Source organism: Prionailurus viverrinus, chromosome B3 (genome assembly GCF_022837055.1).
Source record: "Prionailurus viverrinus isolate Anna chromosome B3, UM_Priviv_1.0, whole genome shotgun sequence".
Classification (NCBI taxonomy): domain Eukaryota; kingdom Metazoa; phylum Chordata; class Mammalia; order Carnivora; family Felidae; genus Prionailurus; species Prionailurus viverrinus.
Genome location: NC_062566.1, coordinates 44,289,711 through 44,312,871, shown reverse-complemented (window position 1 = coordinate 44,312,871; position 23,161 = coordinate 44,289,711). Strand labels below are relative to the sequence as shown.

The 23,161-nt window shown below is 37.0% G+C and overlaps 1 protein-coding gene across 1 annotated transcript in view; it reads right to left on the bottom strand.

The window, feature by feature from the left end:
• Positions 1 to 1,573: 1,573 nt before the first annotated feature.
• The window catches only part of PRTG (protogenin), a 124,411-nt gene continuing 102,823 nt past the window's right edge, over positions 1,574 to 23,161 (bottom strand). The window contains exons 12-20 of the mRNA XM_047863017.1: positions 19,968 to 20,063; positions 19,130 to 19,316; positions 18,084 to 18,211; positions 16,683 to 16,853; positions 8,942 to 9,124; positions 7,458 to 7,578; positions 5,530 to 5,695; positions 3,129 to 3,233; positions 1,574 to 2,664 (exon numbers count right to left, since the gene is read on the bottom strand). Coding sequence (XP_047718973.1) covers positions 2,260 to 2,664; positions 3,129 to 3,233; positions 5,530 to 5,695; positions 7,458 to 7,578; positions 8,942 to 9,124; positions 16,683 to 16,853; positions 18,084 to 18,211; positions 19,130 to 19,316; positions 19,968 to 20,063 — 1,562 coding nt within the window. The 3' untranslated portion in view covers positions 1,574 to 2,259. The remainder of the gene's footprint in view (positions 2,665 to 3,128; positions 3,234 to 5,529; positions 5,696 to 7,457; positions 7,579 to 8,941; positions 9,125 to 16,682; positions 16,854 to 18,083; positions 18,212 to 19,129; positions 19,317 to 19,967; positions 20,064 to 23,161) is intronic.

The following is a 23,161-nucleotide window of genomic DNA, read 5'->3' as shown; positions in this document are numbered from 1 at the left end:
AACAGTTATAGCCTAAAGATCTACAATAACTATGGGCCTATTCATCAAAAGCCAACCAAACAAAATACTTTCCTTAAGGGCTTTCAGATCATCTTTTTAGGCTTTTAAAATGATTCAAATTCATGCAGTCCTGGACATATCTTCCATAACCATAAAGGATGATGTTTCAACTTTAGATTTTATTTGCCTTTTAATGAAAGTTTAAAAAATAAAATGAACTCGTTGTATTCATTAATTTTGGATGCTGATAAAAGTTGGCCCCACATACCTACTTACAAACCAAAAGACACCATACCCTGTCAATTTGCCCATGCTTGCATGAGGCAGCTTAAAAGTAACAAAATGTTCCCTGAGTACAGGAAAAAAATAACACTAGAATAACTTTAAAAGGAGGTAGTATAAAACAGGAGCTATAAAGGCAGGAGCAGCATTTTCCCTTGCCTCAGATTGTTCACCTAAAGCTCTGCTTTTTTTGTTTTGCCATGAAGCCCAGACTTAGATAACTAAATGGGGACTTTGAATTTAGTTCAGAAGTGATTGCTGGCACGTAATGTTGGTCTGCTTCTGAACACATCCAGTTTGGCACAAAACTACAAACTAAGAAACGAAGAAATGCATCATCAGACAAAGGGATAGGAGATGATGGAGGCGGGACTATTATCCAGTAATATTCTTTTGATTTTAGAACACCATTTAGCATAGCCTGTCCCCCACCCCCATAAACCAAAGGTCTCAAGGGAAAAATCCATTAAGATTCCTTTTAAAATGAGGTTCAGAAGTCATTTTCAGATAATGTGAAGAACTACTTATGAAAATATATATATATGAGGCCCCCTTTCTACACCATGTGTTTAATTCTTTTTCCTCTCCCACTGTTGGGTACCTGGTAGGTAACTAACTCATGACTGAAAGAAGGCCTATTCTAAGTGGCTGAGTAAACAGTTTGCTGATTTCAAACCAGCAAGAGGATTAACTCACTCCTGGAGTTAGCATTCCACATTCACAGCATTGACACTGAAAGAAGATTAAATAGAGTACCAAATTCTCTTAAGAATTCAAGAAAATACAAGAAAGGTGGTAGAGCCCTGAATACTTATCCCTAAACAAAACCTGCATAAGAACAAACTAAAATGCTTTGATAAGATGCTATACATCAAAAACAGTTACTGATAAAATCCAAGAAACTCTTAAGGCAACTTCTTGTATTCCTGTCCTAAATAACTTCATGAATATTAAAAAGGTATAAGGCAAAGAATTTCATAATATAAAACAGAAGGCACTGTTACCATGATAACCTCTAGTTCATTTTATGGTCTACTGTTGCATTTATCTTTATTCTTAAAATTTTATGAAATTTCTTTACCCCCCCTTTTTTTAAAGCCAAGGTGGGATTAAAAACAAAACCAAAAGCCTAACTGATTCTCTTTAAAAATCTGTTTTCTGCATGGAGGTTTACAACTAATTCTGGAAATGTTGAGGATGCTTTGCAAACTACACAGTGCGGCCTTTGGCCAACTGTCAGGCAAAGGGGAAGGGGGAAAAGGCACGGCTCTAGGCAGGCTGAGGTTGGGGTACAGCAGATAAAGCACTCAGACTCTAATGCCCAAAACATAAAGGCCCTTGAAACAATAGTATTCTCTATATGCTACTGAATAGTTCTATTCTCAAAAGAGAGACACTTTCTTTGTTTTGATCATTCATTAAAATCAACAGTCCCACTTTTTCTCTTCTCTGTGGTTTGACAGTCTGCACAGCCAGAGGTATTAAATTATCCAAACCATGCAGATGTCACAGCTTTCTTTAAAAAAAATCAGAGCTTCAGATAAACATTCTTACCCATATACCTATATGACTCCTTTGATCACACACACTACACACACAGCAATGAAAACAAAATGCTACTAGGAAGTATCATTGGTTATGTAGCTGAGATAAACTATCACAATAAACGAGGTAACTAAGTTGTCTTCTGAGTTTGCCATCTGGCAAACTGAGGTAGATAGTCAGCAAAGGGGCTTTCAAAAGTCTTCCCTTTGCTCCAGTGATATATTTTATAATCCAGTCAAATATCTTGACTGTCTTTTCACATTGCTGACAAACATTCAAAATACGTGAGTTTAAAAATAAAAAACAAAACACATTCAAAAAAAAAAAAGCTGAAATACCCAATAAGACATCCAAATTTTCACAAAAGGCTTTGGCTCCCTGTTCATTGTCCTTCGAACAGACTTAAAGGCGAGAATACCTGAACATGGCTCTCTAGATTGGAAAATCATTCTTATCAAAGCGTAGCATGGCCGATGGTGGCTGCAGAACTGAAGGGGACATTTGCTCAGCATCTAGCGGCACTGCAGGGTCTTCACCCTTCCTCGCTGAGGGATCTCCACCTGAATCACTGCCAGCAAAGGAACTGGAGGTCAGGGGCGTGGTGCTTATAACTGAGGACAGGTGTATCTCATCATTGGACTCGTGGGAGAACCTCCCAGAATCCCCAGTCTCGTGGCTGCCTTCACTATTCGCTGAATGCTCAGTATCAGCTACAACACCAAAGGGTCTTGGGAAGCTGGTTGTCTGACCTGGGGAGCTGGGAGAGTCTTCATCGCTGATTAACACAGTAGTGCCTGGCTGGTAAAAGCAGACCGCTTGAGCAAATCTTCTTTGAGGCTAGACAACAATACATAAGACACTGTCAGTGATGATAGAGTGCTCTTGAAAAATAATATATGGTTTTACATATTCTATGTATTTTGAGATAGCAATCTGTTCAAATACATGGGTGAAAGGCCATCATCACAAAGGGATTATCTAAGTCAGTAGTTCCCCACCCAAGTGGCTGTGCATCAGAAGTGTCCCAAGGCTTCTTCAGTAATTTTTGATGCATATTCCTGCCCCATCCCTTTCTCCACTGTCTCCCTTTCCCTGCTGAAAACCACAGCTCTGATTACTATTCCAACTGTCACTTCGGTGATCACGCACCATGGATTTCCATAGAGTCATGCTCGAAATTAATAAAATCATATCCAGAGAGAAATGAAAATTAAAGCATTCATTTACATTTTCCTCTCTTTTTAATTATCATTTCATAATACCATGGGTTGCCAAAAATTTTTCTCATTTAGATGGGTTACCTGTTCAACTTTTGTCTTCTTGGAATCTTGGAAAAAAAGCCATTTTTTCTTAGAGTTGTTTTTAATTATAGGACCATAGCTATTAATTATAAGATCAGTTCCTCCCTGGAGAAAAAAAAAAGGAGAAAAAGTAAATATTACAGATTTCAGTTTATTTCAGTATATTTCAGTTTATTTCAGTTTAACATGTAATATGTGGCACACAAAATTTTTAAATGTTAAAAGAAAAAACATCAGAGACATCACTGTTTCTTTTTTCACACAAGCAGTACACAACAAATTCAGGGTATTTGTTAGTGATCAAAAAGACGTAATAGATTTATTCTTAAGAGAGATATATATGCTGAATTATTTGCTGTGAAGTGTAATAATTCCAAAAATTATTTTCAAACGGTACAGAAAACAAAAATATGAGAAATATACAAGTACGACAAGATACTGACAATTATTTGTACATTCATTACATTATTCTTCAACCTTTCCACATATTTGGAAAACTTAAAAAGCAGTGGGGAAGAAAAACAATGGGTCTGCATATGCTCAACACTGCTCAACAATGGCAATAAATGGAGGCTCAGCTCTTAGGCTAAGCCAAGGGAACTGAGAGATCCATTCTCCAAACTGGCTTCTCTGCTTCACATAGGCCTCCCTCTGTTCTGCCTCTTCCTTTCTTTGAGAAAGTGAGCGGGGGAGGGACAGAGGGAGAGAGAAAAACGGTAAGCAGGCTTCGTACCCTCAGCACAGAGCCCGACAAGGGGCTCCAACCCAGGAATCATGAGATCATGACAGGAGCTGAAATCAAGTCAGACACAATTGACGGAACCACCCAGGAGACCCTCTTTTCACTTTAGATTCTCTCTTTTTTCCCATGTCTTCCTCCCCACACCACTTTTCTTCAGTCCTTTTCTCATATCCAGTTCCAAGTTGGTAACAGAACCCCAATGTATTTTAGTACTTCTTTGCTTATTTAGGAGTTTTAGGATCCAATGTTCTAGATTAATTTGTAATGAGTTGAATGGCTTACATGTGTATCAGAAAACACGAGCTAAACCACCAAATTAAAGTTATTAATTAACAAATTAAATTAAAAAGACAAGAGGAGTAGCAAAAATGAATTCATTATTATTTACTCATATATAGCACTGCGCTAGATACAAGGAGGTTGCATCTGTTAAATATAATTGTATAAAATTTAATATCAACATTTCTTGAGTGTTATTAGACTTCTGTTATTCTAAATTTTAGGGAAGGGCTAGGGAAGAATTTATACTAGGATTTGTCAAACTTTCTCTGTAAAGAGTCAAATAGTAAATATTTTAGATTTTTCAGGCCTTATATGGCCTCTGTCCCATTTTCTTCTCTTCTGTTATATATTTTTTTCAAACTACCCTTTAAAAATGTGAAAAAGAATTTCATATATAAAAAAAATAAAAAAAAATGTGAAAAAGATTCTTAGCTGGCGATCAACTGGCTTGGGCGAGGTTATAGTTTGTGGATACCTGATTTATACCACATTGGTTATGAAAGTATTATAATAATGCATACTAATGTTGCAATGTGACTAAAAATAATTTTCAGTTGGTGTTCCTAATGCTCATCACTGTACTGTTATTACATATAGTGGAAAGGACATGAAGTAACATCCTCCAATGATATTTCTTTACTATATCCAACTTCCTTAATCTATAAAGGGAAGGATCTTGAGACATCTACTAAGATACTCCATATTTTTACAAATATTGTTTATACCTGGAATGTTCTGATGTTCAAGGCAGTCAAAAAAATCAACCAAACTAAGTATAAGAATGGATTAATAAAGGGGCGCCTGGGTGGCTCAGTTGGTTAAGCATCTAATTCTTGACTTTGGCTCAGGTCATGATCTCACGGTTCGTGAGTTCGAGCCCCACACTGGGCTCTGTGCTATCAGCACAGAGCCTGCTTGCGATTCTGTCTCCCTCTCTCTCTGCTCCTCCCCTGCTTGCTCTTTATCTCTCTCAAAATAAACAAAAATAAACTTAAAAAAAAAAGAATGGATTAATAAAAAAACTGCATACCCAGTAAATACAAGGCAGCTCAAATTATAGTAAATATAGATTAATGACCCTGGTGTCCTTATCTAAGACATGTTAGTTCCATATAACCACATCTAATCGAATTTATGCTAACTTCTCATTTTTTTCTGTATCTCTCTAATCCTTTATACCTTTATCCTTAATCTATCCTTATCTTCTTCTCCCCAAATATTTTATGTAAGGAAAAGGAAACTGTTTTACATTTCTTCAAGTAGAGAATGGATGAAATATGCTCAACATATGATTTTTCAGTAGTAAATTTCACACATAAAGGGAAGACGAACTGAGGGAAGGATTATGCAGCAAATCAGTAGCTCAGCTCAGAGTACCTTTGCATCAATGAAGCTGTTTGGCATTATCATTGGCATTAAGGATTCTTCATTTTCTACAGCTCCTTCTAGGTTCTTTCCTACTTCATTTCCACTGGCTAGGGAGGCACTAGTACGAGGTAACTGTTGAGTTCCATTCTGTGCCGTCTTGGAAGCAGATGATTTCCTGAAATATTGCAAGAATAGGAAATCTTCTAATTTCATAGGAGATCCAGACAAATATACCAAATTTGGTCTACAATCACAACTTCGCAAACAGTGGAGTTCTTCAATGCTTGTCTCTCAAATATCTTTAGAAACGGAGTATTAGATTTTTATATCCCAACTCACTACTGCAAACTTTTGTGATTTGAAGAACCTTCTGTATTTCTTTTTGCCCCAATATCTGCTTATATAAAATTACTTTTCACACTTAAGAAAAACCTCAATAGTTACAAAAGTACTATTATTTATTGCTATTGATTATATCAAATTTATGTAGAAAATTATAATTTTTAAATTCACACGTTCCCTTTCAGGTCGACAGATCGTCCATCACACTAACGTAACAATTCAGGTGCCAGTTAATGATGGTAAATTTACCATAGCACTTTTGCAAGATTTAGGTATCACTAAAACAATGTGCAGAAAAATTTTATAAAAAAATTCTTAAAGTGAGAAACCTATACAGCAAAACTAAGCCAGTTAAATATATAAAAGGATGTTAGAATTCTTTCTTTAACATAATATGCTTTCTTTTATTAAAAATTTTTTTTCAACGTTTTTATTTTAGGGACAGAGAGAGACAGAGCATGAACGGGGGAGGGGCAGAGAGAGAGGGAGACACAGAATTGGAAACAGGCTCCAGGCTCCGAGCCATCAGCCCAGAGCCTGATGCGGGGCTCGAACTCACGGACCGCAAGATCGTGACCTGGCTGAAGTTAGACGCTTAACTGACTGCGCCACCCAGGCGCCCCATAATATGCTTTCTGAGTACGTTTTTATGCACAAGTACAAAACTTACAGGGTAAATTCTGATAATCAGTGCTAATGGAGGGAGTCTAGTGATAGGGATTATCCAAAAATAATGTGTATCTGAGTTTGCTTTTTTAAAATACAGTAAAAAACTTTAGGATAAATAAAAGCAAAAGCCAAAACATAAAAGGTTAGATACAGACAAATTTACTGAATACTGAGGGTTTAGCCCAAGTCGAACTACAAATAAGACTAACAATTTATACAAAGGACAGATCCCTAATTATTGTATTTGTTTTACCCCATGTCTGGAGAATCCCAAACACATGTCCTGTGGAGGAAGTAAGGGAGGAGCTCTCAGTGGCAGGCTACTTAAGTGTGAAAATATTCCAGAGAGTAAGGAATCTTCTCAATCAGCACATACATCAGATTAAGTGTGCCATTTTAAAAAGAAACCAAAGGATATATTTTGTACTTCTCAAAATAAAAAGGAAATGAGGAAACCAGGGTCTCACTGAATATTTTATTGGTGGGGCACTTGGGTGACTCAGTCGTTAAGCGTGTGACTTTGGTTCAGGTCATGATCTCACAGTTTGTGAGTTCAAGCCCCACATTGGGCTCTATGCTGGCGGTTCAGAACCTGGAGCCTGCTTTGGACTCTGTGTCTCCCTGTATCTCTGCCTCTAGCCGGCTTGCTCTCTGTCTCTCTGTCTCTGTCTCTCAAAAGTAAATAGACATTAAAATTTTTTTTTCTAAAGAATATTTTATTGGTACAGTTTTTTCAAAGGGCAAAAAAAAATAATCTCCTCCCAAAGTGAGCACATCTGTATAGCAATTAAGAACTGAAATAACATTATTTTAAAGTGGAAAATCCCAGTTGCTCCTGAAGGCCCTTGACTTCAATTTGCTTCTTGTGGTTACTGTAATTTAAATGTTTTTTAACCACCTCAAAGTGTCTAGCAATGGAAACACACCTGGCTTTACTTCTGTATATCAGGATGAGAACGCAGATGAGGATGCAGGTCAAGGCTATGCCAACGCCCACAGCAATGCCAGTCATCGATTTCTGGTCCAGATGGTAATACCCTGAATAAACTAGAAGCAGAAACACATACACTCAGAATCAATCAGAAAAATAAATGGTTCCACTTATCATAATTGACAAATGCTTTTCTATAACTTTTCTTCCTCTCATAGGAAAAATTTTTGGCAGTATCTGTGTCTAAGCAGAAAAGTATTACTCTTTTATTGGTCATCTCAAAGATCAGTTTATCTTCCCATAACGAAGATTCCAAATACAACTTCTAAATACTACATTATTACATGAAACATGAACGCCAGTGCATAACTTACAATGCTGAAAGACACAAGGCATATATGTTTCTTGATGAACCAAAGGGTAGCTTTCATGTCATATTACCTTAAAAGCAGATCTTGTATATTAAAGATTAGTTTTCCATGTACATGTTTGCATTTACTTACCAGGGCTCATCCAACTTTAATGTGCACATGATCACTAGGAGATATGTTAAAATACAGATTCTGATTCACTACATTGGGGGTTGGGCCCATGATTCTGCACATCTAATCTAACAAGTTCTCGGGTGATACTCATGCTGCTAGTCCCTAAACGCTCTGAGTAGCAAGGTATTTGAGAAGTGAATATGAGCCTCGCTCTCCTTTTCCCATGATAAGGTAGCTACCACTGCTACCTCCCTCCAGTGCTTAAAGCTCTGCCCTTTCTCTTTTTTTCCCCTCTCTCCTTCCCTGTCTTTCTCTTCTCTCACCACCTCCGCCACACACCTGCACACACAGCAGTAAGGTACTGAATGACTATCAGAGGAGCTATGAGCCCTGTTAAGTTCAGTTGGCATTTCCTCCATTTAAAGCCCCTCCCTCTCCACAGGCCCACTTCCCCAAAGAGGAGGAAAAGAAGGTGGCTTGTCCTGTACCACAGGAGGCCCTGGTTTCCTTCAGGACATGACAATTACCCTGAATGGAGTGAGGGTGTCTCTTTAAAGATATTTCTTCTATTTATTGTTTTTCTGGAGAGAAACAACTTTCTCTCTGGAAAGGCTGTTTTTCTGTGGTAAAAACTCTTAATGAAAACCATGCTTTCAGCTTGAACACCACAACCAGCACTGCTGTTTATTTCCACGAAACCTCTCTGGAAGCCTACTCCCATTAGTCCTCGGGCCGTGTGGCTCCTTTGTCTTGGTGGCTGCACAGCTGGGAAGAGAAGTAACTGGGACACAGTGGTCTGAAAACTGCAGTTAATTCTGAGGTAAAGTTTGTTTACTTCTAGAATGCAGGGAACAGCCATGGAGCAACAACTCAAAGAGCTGAGTGCAGGTTTAGGGGTATGGCCGTGCTAGGAGAGGAAAAACAGTACAGAAGAGCTGAAAAAAAAATACTGTACGTTCTTAAGAAAAATCAGTGACTGTGGCAGTATACAGACCTTTGGCATCAGCAGAATCCAAACGCTTGGGCCTCTGATTTGACTCAGAGGTTTCCTTTGGAAGGACTGCCAGTTCCACAGAATTTGAAAAGGGTCCTTCTCCCACCTCATTTGATGCAGATATCTTGACAATGTACACATTTCCTGCCACCAGGTTTTCTAGCAAAGCCATGGTTATTGCCCCTATAAATATATCAAATTACAAATTTAAGTAAACCTTATTTATCTTTTAAAAAAACACACAACCATGGCCCTTTATTTGAAAAATGTTTTCCTGATTATAAAAGTAACACATGTTTATTGTAGAACATTTGGAAAATACAGATATAAATAAGGCGACGATCTCCCTTTGTTAACATTTTGGTTTATTTGTGTGTGTGTGTGTGTGTGTGTGTGTGTGCGCACGCGCGTGCATGCGTGTTCGTGCATACATGCATACACACTGTACATGTATGAGTACATATTTACTACATGAATTTTTTATATTTTAGAGTTTTCACTTAACGTTGTACCATGAGCACTGCCTCTATATAATCCTTCTTTGTAATTTTGTTTTAGGAGTTTTTTAAAGTTGTATGTATTTTTGTTTAGGTTTTTATATAATGTTTTTTATCCCCTCAGATTTTATATATACATAAAATTTGCTCTTTACATACGTATGCATACAAACAGCATTAAAAATTCTTTAGAATATTTCAAACATAGAGAGTATTCTAAAGAGAAAAAAAACTCTTTAGAATATTTCAAACAAAGAGAGAATGGTACAATGAACCCAGATTCAACAGTCATAGTTAGATTTTTTAAATCCAATGTGAAAGTCTTTTTTTCTTTTAGAAAAAGGGATGTTTAGGGATGCCTGCCTGGCTTAGTCTGTGGGGCATGTGACTCTTGATCTTGAGGTCGTGAGTGTGAGCCCCACACTGGGTACAGAGATTACTTAAAAAAATAAACAAATAAAACGGAAAAAAAAAAGAAATGTTTAAACTATTTATAGTAATCACTTGTGACAGAGGATCTTGTTCTTACTTCTTAAATTAGAAACAACACAATTATTTTTGAAAGTATGAATATATTTCTCACTCTCTCAATCATTATCTAAAATTTCTTGAAAATAAACAGGAAGGAAAATGCCAAAGTTATGTAGGAACCTCAGAGTGTTGAAGACCTAGATCTCAGATTAACTATCGAAACTACCACTGATATTCTGCTTAGCATCTACTATCCTCCAAAGGAACCATCACTTGAATTTATATATATATATATATATATATATATATATATATATATATATATGGTATCAAAAGATCTTTCCTCTGTTGGCATGATGGCTAAGAAGGATTCCTATATGTGTACTGTTATTACTTGTGGGGTCTCTCTGCTCTTGCTCTGCCACTGCACTAAAGTATTTTTTTACAAAAGGGATTCCCACCCTAGGAATTAATTCTAACGTTAATAATGTAGATGTAAGAGTGTCCAACGAGAAAGTTGTCCCAAGCCTGCATTTGTGGGCTGATATTCACAGGGAACCTAGTTTCCCTAAGATGACTTCATCTCACTTTTTCCCCGACTCAGAGCATCCTTATAATGGGCGATGGGCATTAAGGAGGGCACTTGCTGGGATGAACACTTGGTATTATATGTAAGTGATGAATCACTAGGCTCTACTACTGAAACCAATATTACACTGTATGTTAAATAACTTAAATTCAAATAAATAAATTTAAAAAAATAATAGCTTCAAAGAGCTTATAGCAGTCACCCCCAGGCCAGACCTCACTATTCTCCTACACTTGCTAGAGTATATTTCATTATGCAAGTGAAATGTGGGGTGATCTCAGAGCTCAGGTCATGATTCAGAGGCCACCTCTGAGGTCACATGGTGTGAGGCAGCTGAACCAAGTAGCTACGCGAGGGCTGAACATACTTGTTTTCATGTTCTCTGGTTTCAGCTTGGCCTGAAGACAGTGTGAGCTACATGAGTACACAACTGTTAAATAAACAAACTGACCCTTATTTAGAATCAGGAAGACTCTTTCTATGGCTACCATATTCTCAGCCAGGTGAATTAAAAAAAACAAAGATGTATTGTGACAGGTTACAGTTAACTAGAAGGAAAATCATTTCAATTTCTTCACAATAGACATACAAATAAATTGAGTTTTCACTTTAGCATAGAATACCTTACATTAATTTTTTAAAGTGCTTGGAAAAAACCAATCCCTACCTGAAATTAAAAATCTTTTCATTTAAGTTTTATAAACAGATGAGGTGTGTAGACGCGTCCCATGAAAAAATCGTCCTTCGCACAAAAAAGGAAACTAACATTCTGGCTGCTTTCTGAAGGACAAAACCGTTTACTCAAAGCAGTTCCCAAATGTTGAAGTGATATGCCTGTCCCTGTATTCTCTCAGCAGACTAGCTCAATCTCCATTAATGTGACTACTCTGGTCCACAGCTGTTCACATGTATCTTAATCTTTAGCTGTTCTGGAGTTTCACAAACCAGACAGTACAATAGCCTCAGTGTTGGATCGATGTTGATCAAATGCTGGCATGCTCCCAACTATGTAATTTGTGACTTGGGGCACATTACCGAACTTTAATTTCCTCATGGGGGCAATAATTCCCACCTCATATAATTATTAGAAAGCATTAAATAAACTACCACTGGCAAGTCTCTGACATAAGTGTATACACTCAATGAAAGGGAGTCTTCTTCCTCACCTCTGACCTTCCCTTCTTTCCCTTCTGGAAGACAGAAATATTTTGCACATTTGAACAGCTTAATGCTTCATATAATTCTCAGTAAACGCCAACTGAACTTCTATTAAAATATGAAATACCTGTCACCAAAGGAGTGTTCATTTAGGATAAAAAAGCACAGGGAAAGATTTTGAGGCTGGAGAAGCACTCCAGACTGCAGTCTCAGAACTCACTTGTGTCTTCACTAAGTGATTGTTTTCCAGTCCTATAGTTTTAAAGATCACGTACATGGTGATTATTTCTTAGTTATACCACGAACTTTTCCACACCTCTCCCATGAATTTAACCCTCACACTGATTAATCAACCTCTGTACTTGAAAAAACCAAGCCTTTGATTTATCCTGTCAATTTTGCTTCTCATTTTTCCTTACACTCCGTATCAATCTGCAGCAAATCTAGCATGCTGTTGTTTCAAATTGTGTTCTTAAAGCTTCTTACTACCCTCCTCATGATCACTCCTGTCCAAATGCCCATTAACTCTCACGTGGACAGCTGTATGTCCAATGGTCTCTTCAACTTCTACACTTACCTGCTTATAATCAGTTTTTCAGGTGGTTGCCAGAGTAATCCTTTAAAATTTTTTTTAAGGTTTATTTTTTTTATTTTGAGAGAATTGTGAGTGCGAGTCAGGGAGGGGCAGAGAGAAAAGCGAGAATCCCAAGCAGGCTCTACACTTTTAGTGCAGAGCCCAGTGCAGGGCTCTAACTCATGAATCATGTGATCATGACCTGAGCCAAAATCGGACGCTTAACTAACTGAGCCACACAGGAACCCCCAGAGTAATCCTTTCAATATGTAAATCTGATCAAAGTCTCCAATGTCTTCCATCTCTCCTAGAATAAAATGTGTGGTCTACAAAGTCCAGCCTATAAGATCTGCCCTTGGTTTCCTTCCCCCTGATCTTCTACTGCTTGCTCTGTCCCTTACTCTAGCCTCTCTGGCCTTCTTGTTCCTCTAACATGCTAAGCATACTTCTGTCTCACGGCCTTTGTACTTCCTCCGATATCCATATGGCTCTGCTCAGATGACTTTTCTTCCAAAAGAACTTAACCTTACTACCTCCATCACTTTGTCTCTTCCCCCCATTGTAGCTTTCTTTATAACATTAGGACATACCTGAACATTTACATATTTGTTTGTGTGTTACCTGAGATATAAGTTTCAATGGGGAAGGAACACTGTTTTGTTCACTGTAGTACTGCCAATGCCTAGAAAAGAGCCTGTCACACAGTAATCTCTCAGTAAGAATTCATTTAATAAATCAATTTGTTCCTACTATTGGTATTCTATTTGGCAAATGTTGAGTTAAATGGATTCCTTTACTGAAGGACTTTAATTTCCAGTGTGAATCCCTAATAGGCGGAAATGATATCTTTATTTAGACCAAATTTATTTATTCATGGAACTTTTTTTTTTTGAACAAGGGACATCTTGGATAATCTTGGGACACTCACGTTATGAGAAATAGAGTTCAGGAATTGCTATAGTATAGGGCATAATTTCTCAGTGCCTTTTAGATTTTAAAATAATTGACTAGTTTGTGATGATTTACTGCAGATCGGGAAGGTAAAGACTATAATTTCTGAATCACTTTAAATTATACACAAGTATAATTTCATATCACATTTATGCCCCATCATTTCACCATGTACAATTTTAGCCACAAATATCATCTGGTCATCATGAACATTTTTTTAAATGGTTTCACTAATGGAGAGGACTGGGTCACTCACTCGGCTGAGTGTCCAACTTCAGCTCAAGTCATGATCTTACAGTTCGTGGGTTTAAGCTCTGCGTCAGGCTCTGGGCTGACAGCTCAGAGCCTGCAGCCTGCTTTGGAATCTGTGTCTCCCTCTTTCTCTGCCCCTCCCCTGCTCACACTCTATCTCTCTCTCTCTCTCAAAAATAAACATAAAAAAACTTTTTTTAACGTTTTCACTAACGAGAAAATCTTATTCCACTTGGTAATAAATATGTGAGTTAAATATACACATAAAATGTATAATAAAATATGTATAGAAGATTAATAGATATATAGGAAAGAAATACTGATATTTTTCCTCTTCCTTTTCCCTCATCTTTCTATCCTTTTACCTTTTCTGAAAGTTGCCATAATTAGACATGAAAGACCACTTTACATTCTATTTCTTTCTTTAAATGTCATGTTGTATTTTTTGCTTTTGGTTTAAAAGGGGTGCCTCAGGGGTGCCTGGGTGCCAACCTCAGTGTGTTGAGCATCTGACTTCGGCTCAGGTCATGATGTCACAGCTTGGCTCATGAGTTCGAACCTCGCATCCAGCTCTGTGCTGACAGCTCAGAGCCTGGAGCCTGTTTCTGATTCTGGGTCTCCCTTTCTCTCTTCTCCTCCCCCACTCACATTCTGTTTCTCTCTCTCTCTCCCTCAAAAATAAATAAACATTAAAAAGATTTTTTTAAATAAAAGTGGATGACTCAAACCATTTATGTTTTTTGCTCTCAAAAAAATATTCAATGTTTTTTTTTACCTATATTATTCATTTTGTCCTCTATGAAATACTAACATTAGCTATAAAAAGGCGTTCTCTATACTTAACAAAGGAAAAACGCTTTTTGCTATGAATGTGTCTTAAAATCACAAAAGTAGGATAATGGCAAAAATAGATTTTTTCTCCCATGCATGATTATATAGTTAGAAAGGCTTATATAGATGTAAAAACCTGCAATTACAATCCATTTCACTACTGGGTCATCAGTGAGGCAAAATACTGTTTTCTGAACCTTGTTTGAAACTGACAAATGAATGCAATGAAAGGAACCAAAACAAAATACTGTTTCTTTTTAGCCAGGTACAAATGAAGAGCTAAAGGGAATATGTGCTTCTGTGATAAATTACTTACTTATAAAGATTAATTACTTATACATAACACCTCATTAAATCAAGTTTGTCAAATGTGTCAATAAATCATTTTGGAATTAAGTAAAACTAAAGTATACATTTAAAGAATACTGTGGTAGCCTGTAAGACTAATAGCCCTAAATAAATGGTGCCTCTGTCTATCCACACCCAAGGGCAGTGCTCTCCCACACTAACTCTGGGCTTGCCTATCTGATTTGCCTTGCCCAGTGGGACATTAGCAAATATGAAACAAGCACAGGCTTGCAAAGCTTTGTAAGTGCAGCTTCCTCCCTCTCCTCCTGATGCTGGAACTCTCTCCTGCTGTTTTTAAGCTACCCATACTCTGTTGAAATCATGAGATGATTTTAGTCTCATGAGTGACCTCAGAAGAGACCAAGAGAAAGACTGCCCAGCTGATCCCAGTCCAAATTGCTGACTCACAGAACTGTGAGAAAATAAGATGGCTAATTTTTAAAGTGGTTTGTTAGGAAGCAATAGATCAATTGATACACACATAAAACTGCATTGCTGTCAAGTACTTATTACATTCAAGTTTCTTCAGTGACCAGGAAATCATTACTTAGTGGAGCTTCTACAGAATGAAAAATATGAATATATGACTATTAAAATTCCAACTAAAGTCACCACTTGTTTGTTTTATGTTTGCATAGAGAGTTTTATATTATATCCACACGAGTTTTATATTATATCCACACCTATTTTAATTAGGTAAATACTCCCTTCAAAAGGTAAAATGTATGAAGAAATATAAACACTGTAAAGTGTTTAGAATATGTAAATGGCCAACAAATTTCCTTCTTAAAATCCTTCTTAAGTTTTTAATTGCTTGGCAAGCTGTTCTTTTCCCAGTATGCATGTCTAAATTAAGGAAGCGCCAAAATAATAAAGCTTTACAATTTATGTGATGGCCCATCTGAAAACTGGTATGTGGGACTTGTCCAAATGGAAGATTAAAAAATTTTAAAAGGATAGAATGATAAAAGCATGCAGTAAGAATGTTAAAATGTTTTAGAATTTAGTTTTTCTCAGCTAAAAACAAAAATCAGTGTTACAAAAATTAAATCCAGTGTTCCTATGTCCCATTCAGCTTTTCCCTGTACTTAAGTGGACCCTAGTTATTTATATGGGCCAATTTATTTGTATGTGGGCCTTTTTAGTAGCTGTATACAGGTCTGCTACCTTCAACCAGATCTTCTTCCAGTGTTTGCTACTCCAGGGTAAGACACGCCACCATCAGAAATCTAGTAATCATCTGTAACGATTCTCCCTTCCTTACACCTCTCCTTCTCTACATAAACTACCCAGTCCTGTCAAGTTCACCTCCCCTGTATCTTTTGACTGTCCTCTCCTTTCCATCTCAATCCTCAGTGATCTCATCCAGGCTTATTGTCTCTTTCCTGGACCACTACAGTCACCTCCTAGTCTCTGCATTACTCTTACCCATTTCTCCTGGACCAAACCCCTTCTATTCACAATATTCAAAAGTGATCTTTCTGGAATGTGAATCTCATGCTCAGAAGATATGCTGATGGCTTCCCAATGCTCTCTGAATAAAACCCCAGTGCTTGAGGCTCTGGGGAGCTCAGTCAGTTGAGCTTCCCACTGTTGATCTCAGCTCAGGTTATGATCTCACGGTTGGTGAAATAGAGTGCAGAGCCTGCTTGGGATTCTCTCTCTCCCTCTCTCTGCCCCTTTCCCACTCATGCTTTCTCTCTTAAAATAAAGAAATAAGTAAATAAACATTAAAAAAAAAAAAAGCCCTGGGGAGCCTGGGTGGCTCAGTCAGTTGAGCATCTGACTTAGACTCAGGTCATGATCTCACAGTTCGTGAGTTCGGGCTGACAGCTCAGAGCCTGAAGCCTGCTTTGGATTCTCTGTCTCCCTCTCTCTCTGCCCTTCCCCCACTCACGCTCTCTCTTTCAAAAATAAACGTTAAAAAATTTTTTTTTTAAAAGCCCAAATCCTTAATAATTTGTTACTTGATAAATATAAATTTAAAATAAACTAGATCCTTCTTTCCATTTGTTTCCTTATCATCAGTAACCTTACTTTCCATCTTCTTTGAGAATTTAGGATATTTACCTTCTCGGTGTAGGACCTGCCATTCTCCTGCAATCCAGGCCTTCCTGGATGCATACAAGATGGTATAGCGTGTGACCACGGTCTCTGGCCCATCAGGGGGTTTCCAAGAAACCAGAGCAGTGTCATCCTCTATCAAGGTCACTTTTACTCCAACCGGTGGGCCTGATGGGGCTGTGCACACATGTAAAAAATACTGTATTACCAGGATTAAGCGGTGATAAACACTCAAATACCCAGTTAATAGATGCATAGTCATGGAAAAGAGTTAGAAAAACTAGAAACCACTATAAAAAAATCTCAGAATCACAGCTATTACAGATCACTAGTGATAAGGGTAAAATACTATTTTTTTTCTTCTTTTTCTGATAGGTAATTTCATTTTTATAATGTTTAAAACATCATGAAAAAGGATATGGTAGATTCCTAGATGGGGAATTACTGAATCAGAGGATGTAAGCACGTTTAGGACTTTTGATATTGTTTTGCCAAACTGGTAACTAGAAAAGTTTACAATTCCACCAGTAGCAACTGCCCATTAAATATTGAGTCTCATACCCTGTTTAGGTATTGAATTTAAACTACATTTATTACTAAAATATACAGAATATATATTTAGCTGATCCAGGAAGCCACTGAAGGAAATACTTCTGAGACCAAAATATTTAGTTATTCTCCAAAAAGTTGTGAATCAGTGAGTTTACAGGGCAGACTTTAGACTAATGATTTGTATCTGGGAAAGCAGTAAAGTCTTGGGATTTTAGTTGACTCCAGTTTAATATGAACAAAAGTATGAAGAGCTGGGTTTTGGTACCACATCACATATGGGAATACAGCCAAAACCAAAGTAAAGAGGCCCTATGTTCACTGGAGTAAATGTCCTTCCTTTGTTTCTCTCAGCATAATTAGAACAGAGCCGCAATGGTCCTTATATAGATCATCCATTCCTTTACCTTCATCCTAGAGAAAAGGAAATGCAGTCCCACAGACATGAAATACCTCAGCAAGAGGCACAGGCAAGCTACAGAAATGGTGCTCAGTCAGGGATCACATTCACTGCACTGTGCACATAACCTACCACTCACATTTGCTCTAATGTGGGCTCCTAACATCATTAAATACGCTATTTCCTTCCATTTTTAATTATTTGGGTGCAGTCTTGAATAGCACACCTGATTTTAGAAAATTTAATGTTCCCTAAAGAGAGGGGCTAGACTTAAGCCCATCTACTTGTGCAATACATGCGGTAAGAGGAACTTTTGAAAAAATATATAATAAAAAAAATAAATTCCGAAAGTTAAGAAACAAAACAAATGCATACAGGTCAACCAAGGTGGCAACAAGGGTAGTATCTTTTTTAAAGCGACACATATATATTTTTACACATTTAGATAACTGTTTTACCTTCTGGAAGCGTAGAATGGTAGACAACAGGGCTCCAGGGACTGGAAAGCTGATCCACATGCAATCGTACAGCAAATTCATATTTGGTGTTGGGTTCTAGACCCTGAACTAACATGTGAGTTTCTGATCTATAATAACAAGCAATGAAGTTGTTAATGCTGGTAGTGCATTGTTTCTAAAAGATTATCAGTATTTCCAGTCAATATAGGTAAAGCATACTGTTCTTATTTATCACCTCATTTTCTTTAAAACAATTTTTTAGCCTAAAAGAACAATCTCATTTGACTATTAAAATACTACATTTGGTATTATCCTATATAAATTAGCCTACAAGTTGCCTCTCTGAAAGGAAACTAGGAAATTAGCAGTATAGAAACGTCCCAATACAAAATGATTTCCTCTGAAATACTACAAGTCAAATCATTCTTTTTTTAAAGTTTATTTATTTTGAGAGAGAGAGAGCAAGCATGAGTGGGGGGGTAGAGAGGGGCAGGTGGCTGGGGGCGGGGAGGGGCAGAGAGAGAATCCCAAACAAGCTCTGTGCAGGCAGCCCCTGAGGTGGGGCTCCATCCCACGAACCTTGAGATCATGACCTAAGCTGAAACCGAGTCATACACTTAACCAACTGAGCCAGTCAGGCACCCCATCAAATCATTCTTTTAAATCATAATGATGGGCATCTTTCTAACTATAACCAAGAAAACAGAATACTCGTTTTATTTTTTGATGCTAGCATAAAAATGGTCTTTTGTTTCTTCCTTTAACTATGCTAACTTTAGCCACTTGAAAGTAATACTAGCTTCTCATCTAATCTTATTGCATGAGGCTGGGGAAACAACAACAAAAAATCATTTACAGAAACTGTCAAAAGATACAGTTTTCAGAACTCGATATGGTAAAGATGCAAAACTCCCAGCCATTTTATAAGTAAGGGAAGTCCTGAGACAAGTGCTTTCAGGTAAAGCTTAAGCTGGCCGAAGATGGTAAGAAACAAGTATGAGTGGGGAAAAGAGCAAAGAAAAACACTATTAATAGAAGCTACATACGTTTGAAGGTATAGAACCAAAGAAGCGTTCTGCAGGCCGACAGGGTTACAGCGGATGGTGTAGTTAATGATTTGTGCAGTGGTGAACGCAGGCCTCCTCCAGTGCAGGAAGATGGAAGATGAGGTGTTAGCCTTCGCATAGAGATGGTGGGGTGGTGGTGGAGGAGGAACCATGCGATCACGAACAGCTATTGAAAAAGACAATGTTACTTTACTGCATGGCATAATATTACTATAGAAAGTGGCAAAATGATAAAATCGTAACTCCCCACAATATAAGTTGGCTGTAGTCTTTCTTCCACTAAAGTGGTTCATAGATACACCTAGAGATGTATCATTTAATTCTCAGCAACTCTTCCATGAGTTAGAAAAGGAATCAAATATTATCAATACTTAGATTGTAAAACAGAAGCACTGAGAAGTCAAACTACCAGCTTGAAACATCCAGAAGGCCAGCAATGGACTTAAAATTAAACCCAAACCCTCTTTAGTAGCAATAAGCCCTAACAGGTCTTAGCACAAGTAAAACTGAACAGAAATTGGAAGAAAGTATTAGCCTCAAGCTAAAAGCAGAAGGTATTCAGGGTTATTTTTCCCAGTTAAATTTCTAATGGTCTTTTGCTTGCAAAAGTAAAACACGTTCTTATAATTAAATACATCTCACTTAAATATTTATTTTGAGCAGGTACTTGCTGAAGATAACTATGTTAGGCACCATGGAAGATATAAGACCACCAACGATTCCAACTAGTAATGAGACTTAAATCTACAGAAGGAAGAGGGGAAAAAAGACTGTGAACCATACAGAGTTAAAATGTGCTACCATAACTCTTACTTACACACGCATCCTGGAGTGCTGACTGTCTGGTCTGCCTGATAGCCATCTTCTATGTTGTTGTAAGCCAGTAGCCTCACGTGGTATTTTCTTCTGGGGTCTATAAAGAAACTGACAGGTAATAATTTGGTCCAGCCTTCTAGATATCACCAAAAGTTCTAGAACCTTTCTAGATTTTGGCTTAAAAATCTTCTGAATGCCTCACAGTTTGAGATGTTTTTTTCCTTTCCCTATCCTATATAGTGACTCAGCAATTCACCTTAGTATGACCTTGCTAGTGTGACTATTAGTTATTTAAAATTTTACTTAACCTCATTTCAGATAGTAACATTACCACTATTACTCTTCCTCTTCCTCCTCCTCCTCAACTGACCAGAGACAGATTCTTGATTCTAAAAGGCAACCTGGTGGATCACTTATAAGAGGTTACATGACATAGAAGTTTTTTGTTTAGTTACTTGAGGGTGGCTAACTTGAAAGCATGGAAATCAAAGTGAGACTATTTCCCCTCAAAGGTAAGAAGGAATACAATCGTCATCCCTTGATACCTTTAAAAATTTTCATAACCATGCGTTATTTATCTCAATGTGTGCCCCTTCCAGAATCTGATTTTCAAGCTGACCCCTAAATTCACCAAGAAAGAAGAGCTGGAGCTCCCTCTACTGGTGTTCCTTCACAGTCACAATATGAAAACCAAATTCCATCCCATGCACAAAAAAACAAAAAAAAAATTTCAGGTTTTTGAAGATATAAATGGTTATACATTTTAAGTGATACATTTTAGAACATATTCAAGAAGTTTAATGATACAAATTATATTTCAGTATGACTGTTTATTATAACATTTAATTATAGAATACTTACTTGGGACAAAAATAAACACTATTGAGAAATACTGTATTTTTCTCCCCCAGCTTTGTTGAGGTACAGTTAACAAATAGAAGTTGTATATATTTAAGGTATACAAGGTGATGCTTGACATATGTATACATTGTGAAGTGACTACTACAATTGAACTCATAAACATAGCTATCATCTCACATAGTTACCATTTTGTGTGTGTATGTATATTGAAAACAAGATCTACACTTTTAGTAAATCTCAAGTATATAATACAGTATTGAAAGCTATTATAGTCCCCATGCCATGATAGTACTTAAGATCTCTAGAACTTATTCACCTTACATAAGTGAAACTTTGCACCCTTGAGCAACATCTACCCATGTCCCCCACCCCTGAGCCCCTGGCAATCACCATTCTACTCTCTGCTTCTATGGGCTCAACTGTTTTGGATCCTGCACATTAGTGAAATCATACAGTAATTGTCTTTCTGTGTCTGGTGTATTTCACTATGCATAATATCCTCTAAGGTTCGTTCATGTTGTGCAAATGGCAGAATTTTCTTCTTTTTTTTTTTAAGGCTGAATAATATTCCATTGTGTACATATGCCATGTTTTCTTTATGCATTCACCTGTCAGAAGACATATAGGTTGTTTTTATATTTTGGCTACTGTGAAAAATGCTGCAGTGAACATAGGGGTGCAGCTACCTCTTCCAAGATACTGATTTCATTTCCTTTTGATATATATCCAGGAGTAGAACTGCTGGATCATATAGTAGTTATATTCCTAATTTTAATTTAGGAATTACATATTCCTATGTAATACTTGTCTAAATTATAATAAACGCAGAAATACATTCTACATTTCATAAGGGAAAAATCATCCTTTATATACATATCTCCAATGTGGAAAAACTTAGACTAAACAGATAAAAATAATTGTAGAGTGAATTTAAACATTTAAAAATCCAAAAATAAAATGTAAAGTTTATTAAAATTTTCAAAATAATTTAAGAGTTTGTACATTTAAAAACTGATATATTCTAATATTTAATATTAAAATGCATTAAAAGAACAATTTATACAACTTAGAACATTTCTATATTTATTAAAAAGTAGGAAGACTAATATTTGATTATACTAAAAAAATGCTTTTTGAGACATTATCTCATTTGAGTACAACAAAATTCTGTAATATATATGTTATTCCCATTCTATAAACCGTGGTACCAAGGTATTGACTAGATGTCCAGGGTTACACAAAGCTAAACTAAGATATTTCTATGACCAAGAACATATAGGGTCCTTTAAATTTACACAAATACATGGACTTTTGTCATAACAGGTAAGTCTGTCTCCTTAGAATGAATTTTAAAATAGAAATATTTTAAAACATTTTATAAAATAATTGCAGAAAACACAGAAATATATTTGGATTTCATTACTCAATGATTTCCAACATTTAGCACTAAAATTCTAAGATTCAAAGATTTCTGTTCAGATTAATGGCTACTTAATTTTAATCTGTGTTCTTTCCTTCCTCCTAACATACTGCTAAACTCCTTAGTCAACTGAATCCTGAGTGTCATCTTACAAATACTCCCTCTGAAGGGGTACAAATGGAATTCATTTGGCTCTCTGCAGTCTAGTTCTTCAAACATATTTATTGTCTCTACTCAATCAGAAGAGTGTCTTTAGGAAAGTCTCCTGGGAGTGGGACATGATGCCAGGAATTAGGAAATACTGAAAAGGAAGGATGGATGAGACAGAGTTTGACTAAAGTAGCTCACATTGTCAAGAAGCCAGCCATGGATACGGCCAGCTCTCACAGAAAGCTAATTTTTTTCAAATATTTATTTATTTTTGAGAGAGAATGAGAGAGACAGAGAATCCCAAGCAGGCTCTGCACTGTCAGCTCAGAGCCCAATGTGGGGCTCAAACTCACGAACCATAAGATTACCTGAGCCAAAATCAAGAGTCAGACACTTAACCAAGTGAGCTATCCAGGGGCCCCACAAAAAGCTGATTTTGATGAGGGTTATGAGTCTGGGTGGAGAGATTAATCTTTTTTTCCACTGTGCAAACAATCAATCAACACTTCATGAATATTTCTCTTCAACGGTTATTTTTAGTCCTAAAATTGATTTCATTTTCCCTTTTTCCTCTTTAAAAAAACAAGCTGCCTACATTAAATTCTAAACCCCAAATTCACCTTTTCTTGTTGATCAGACAGAAGAGACCTATGTATCCTGAGAAAATGAAAGAAAAGAGTTGCTCCCTGAACACACCCAGCACCTGTATGACCCACTCAGCATAGACTCTATAACCAGCCAGCATGAGGAGGTGCAGTCTTCTG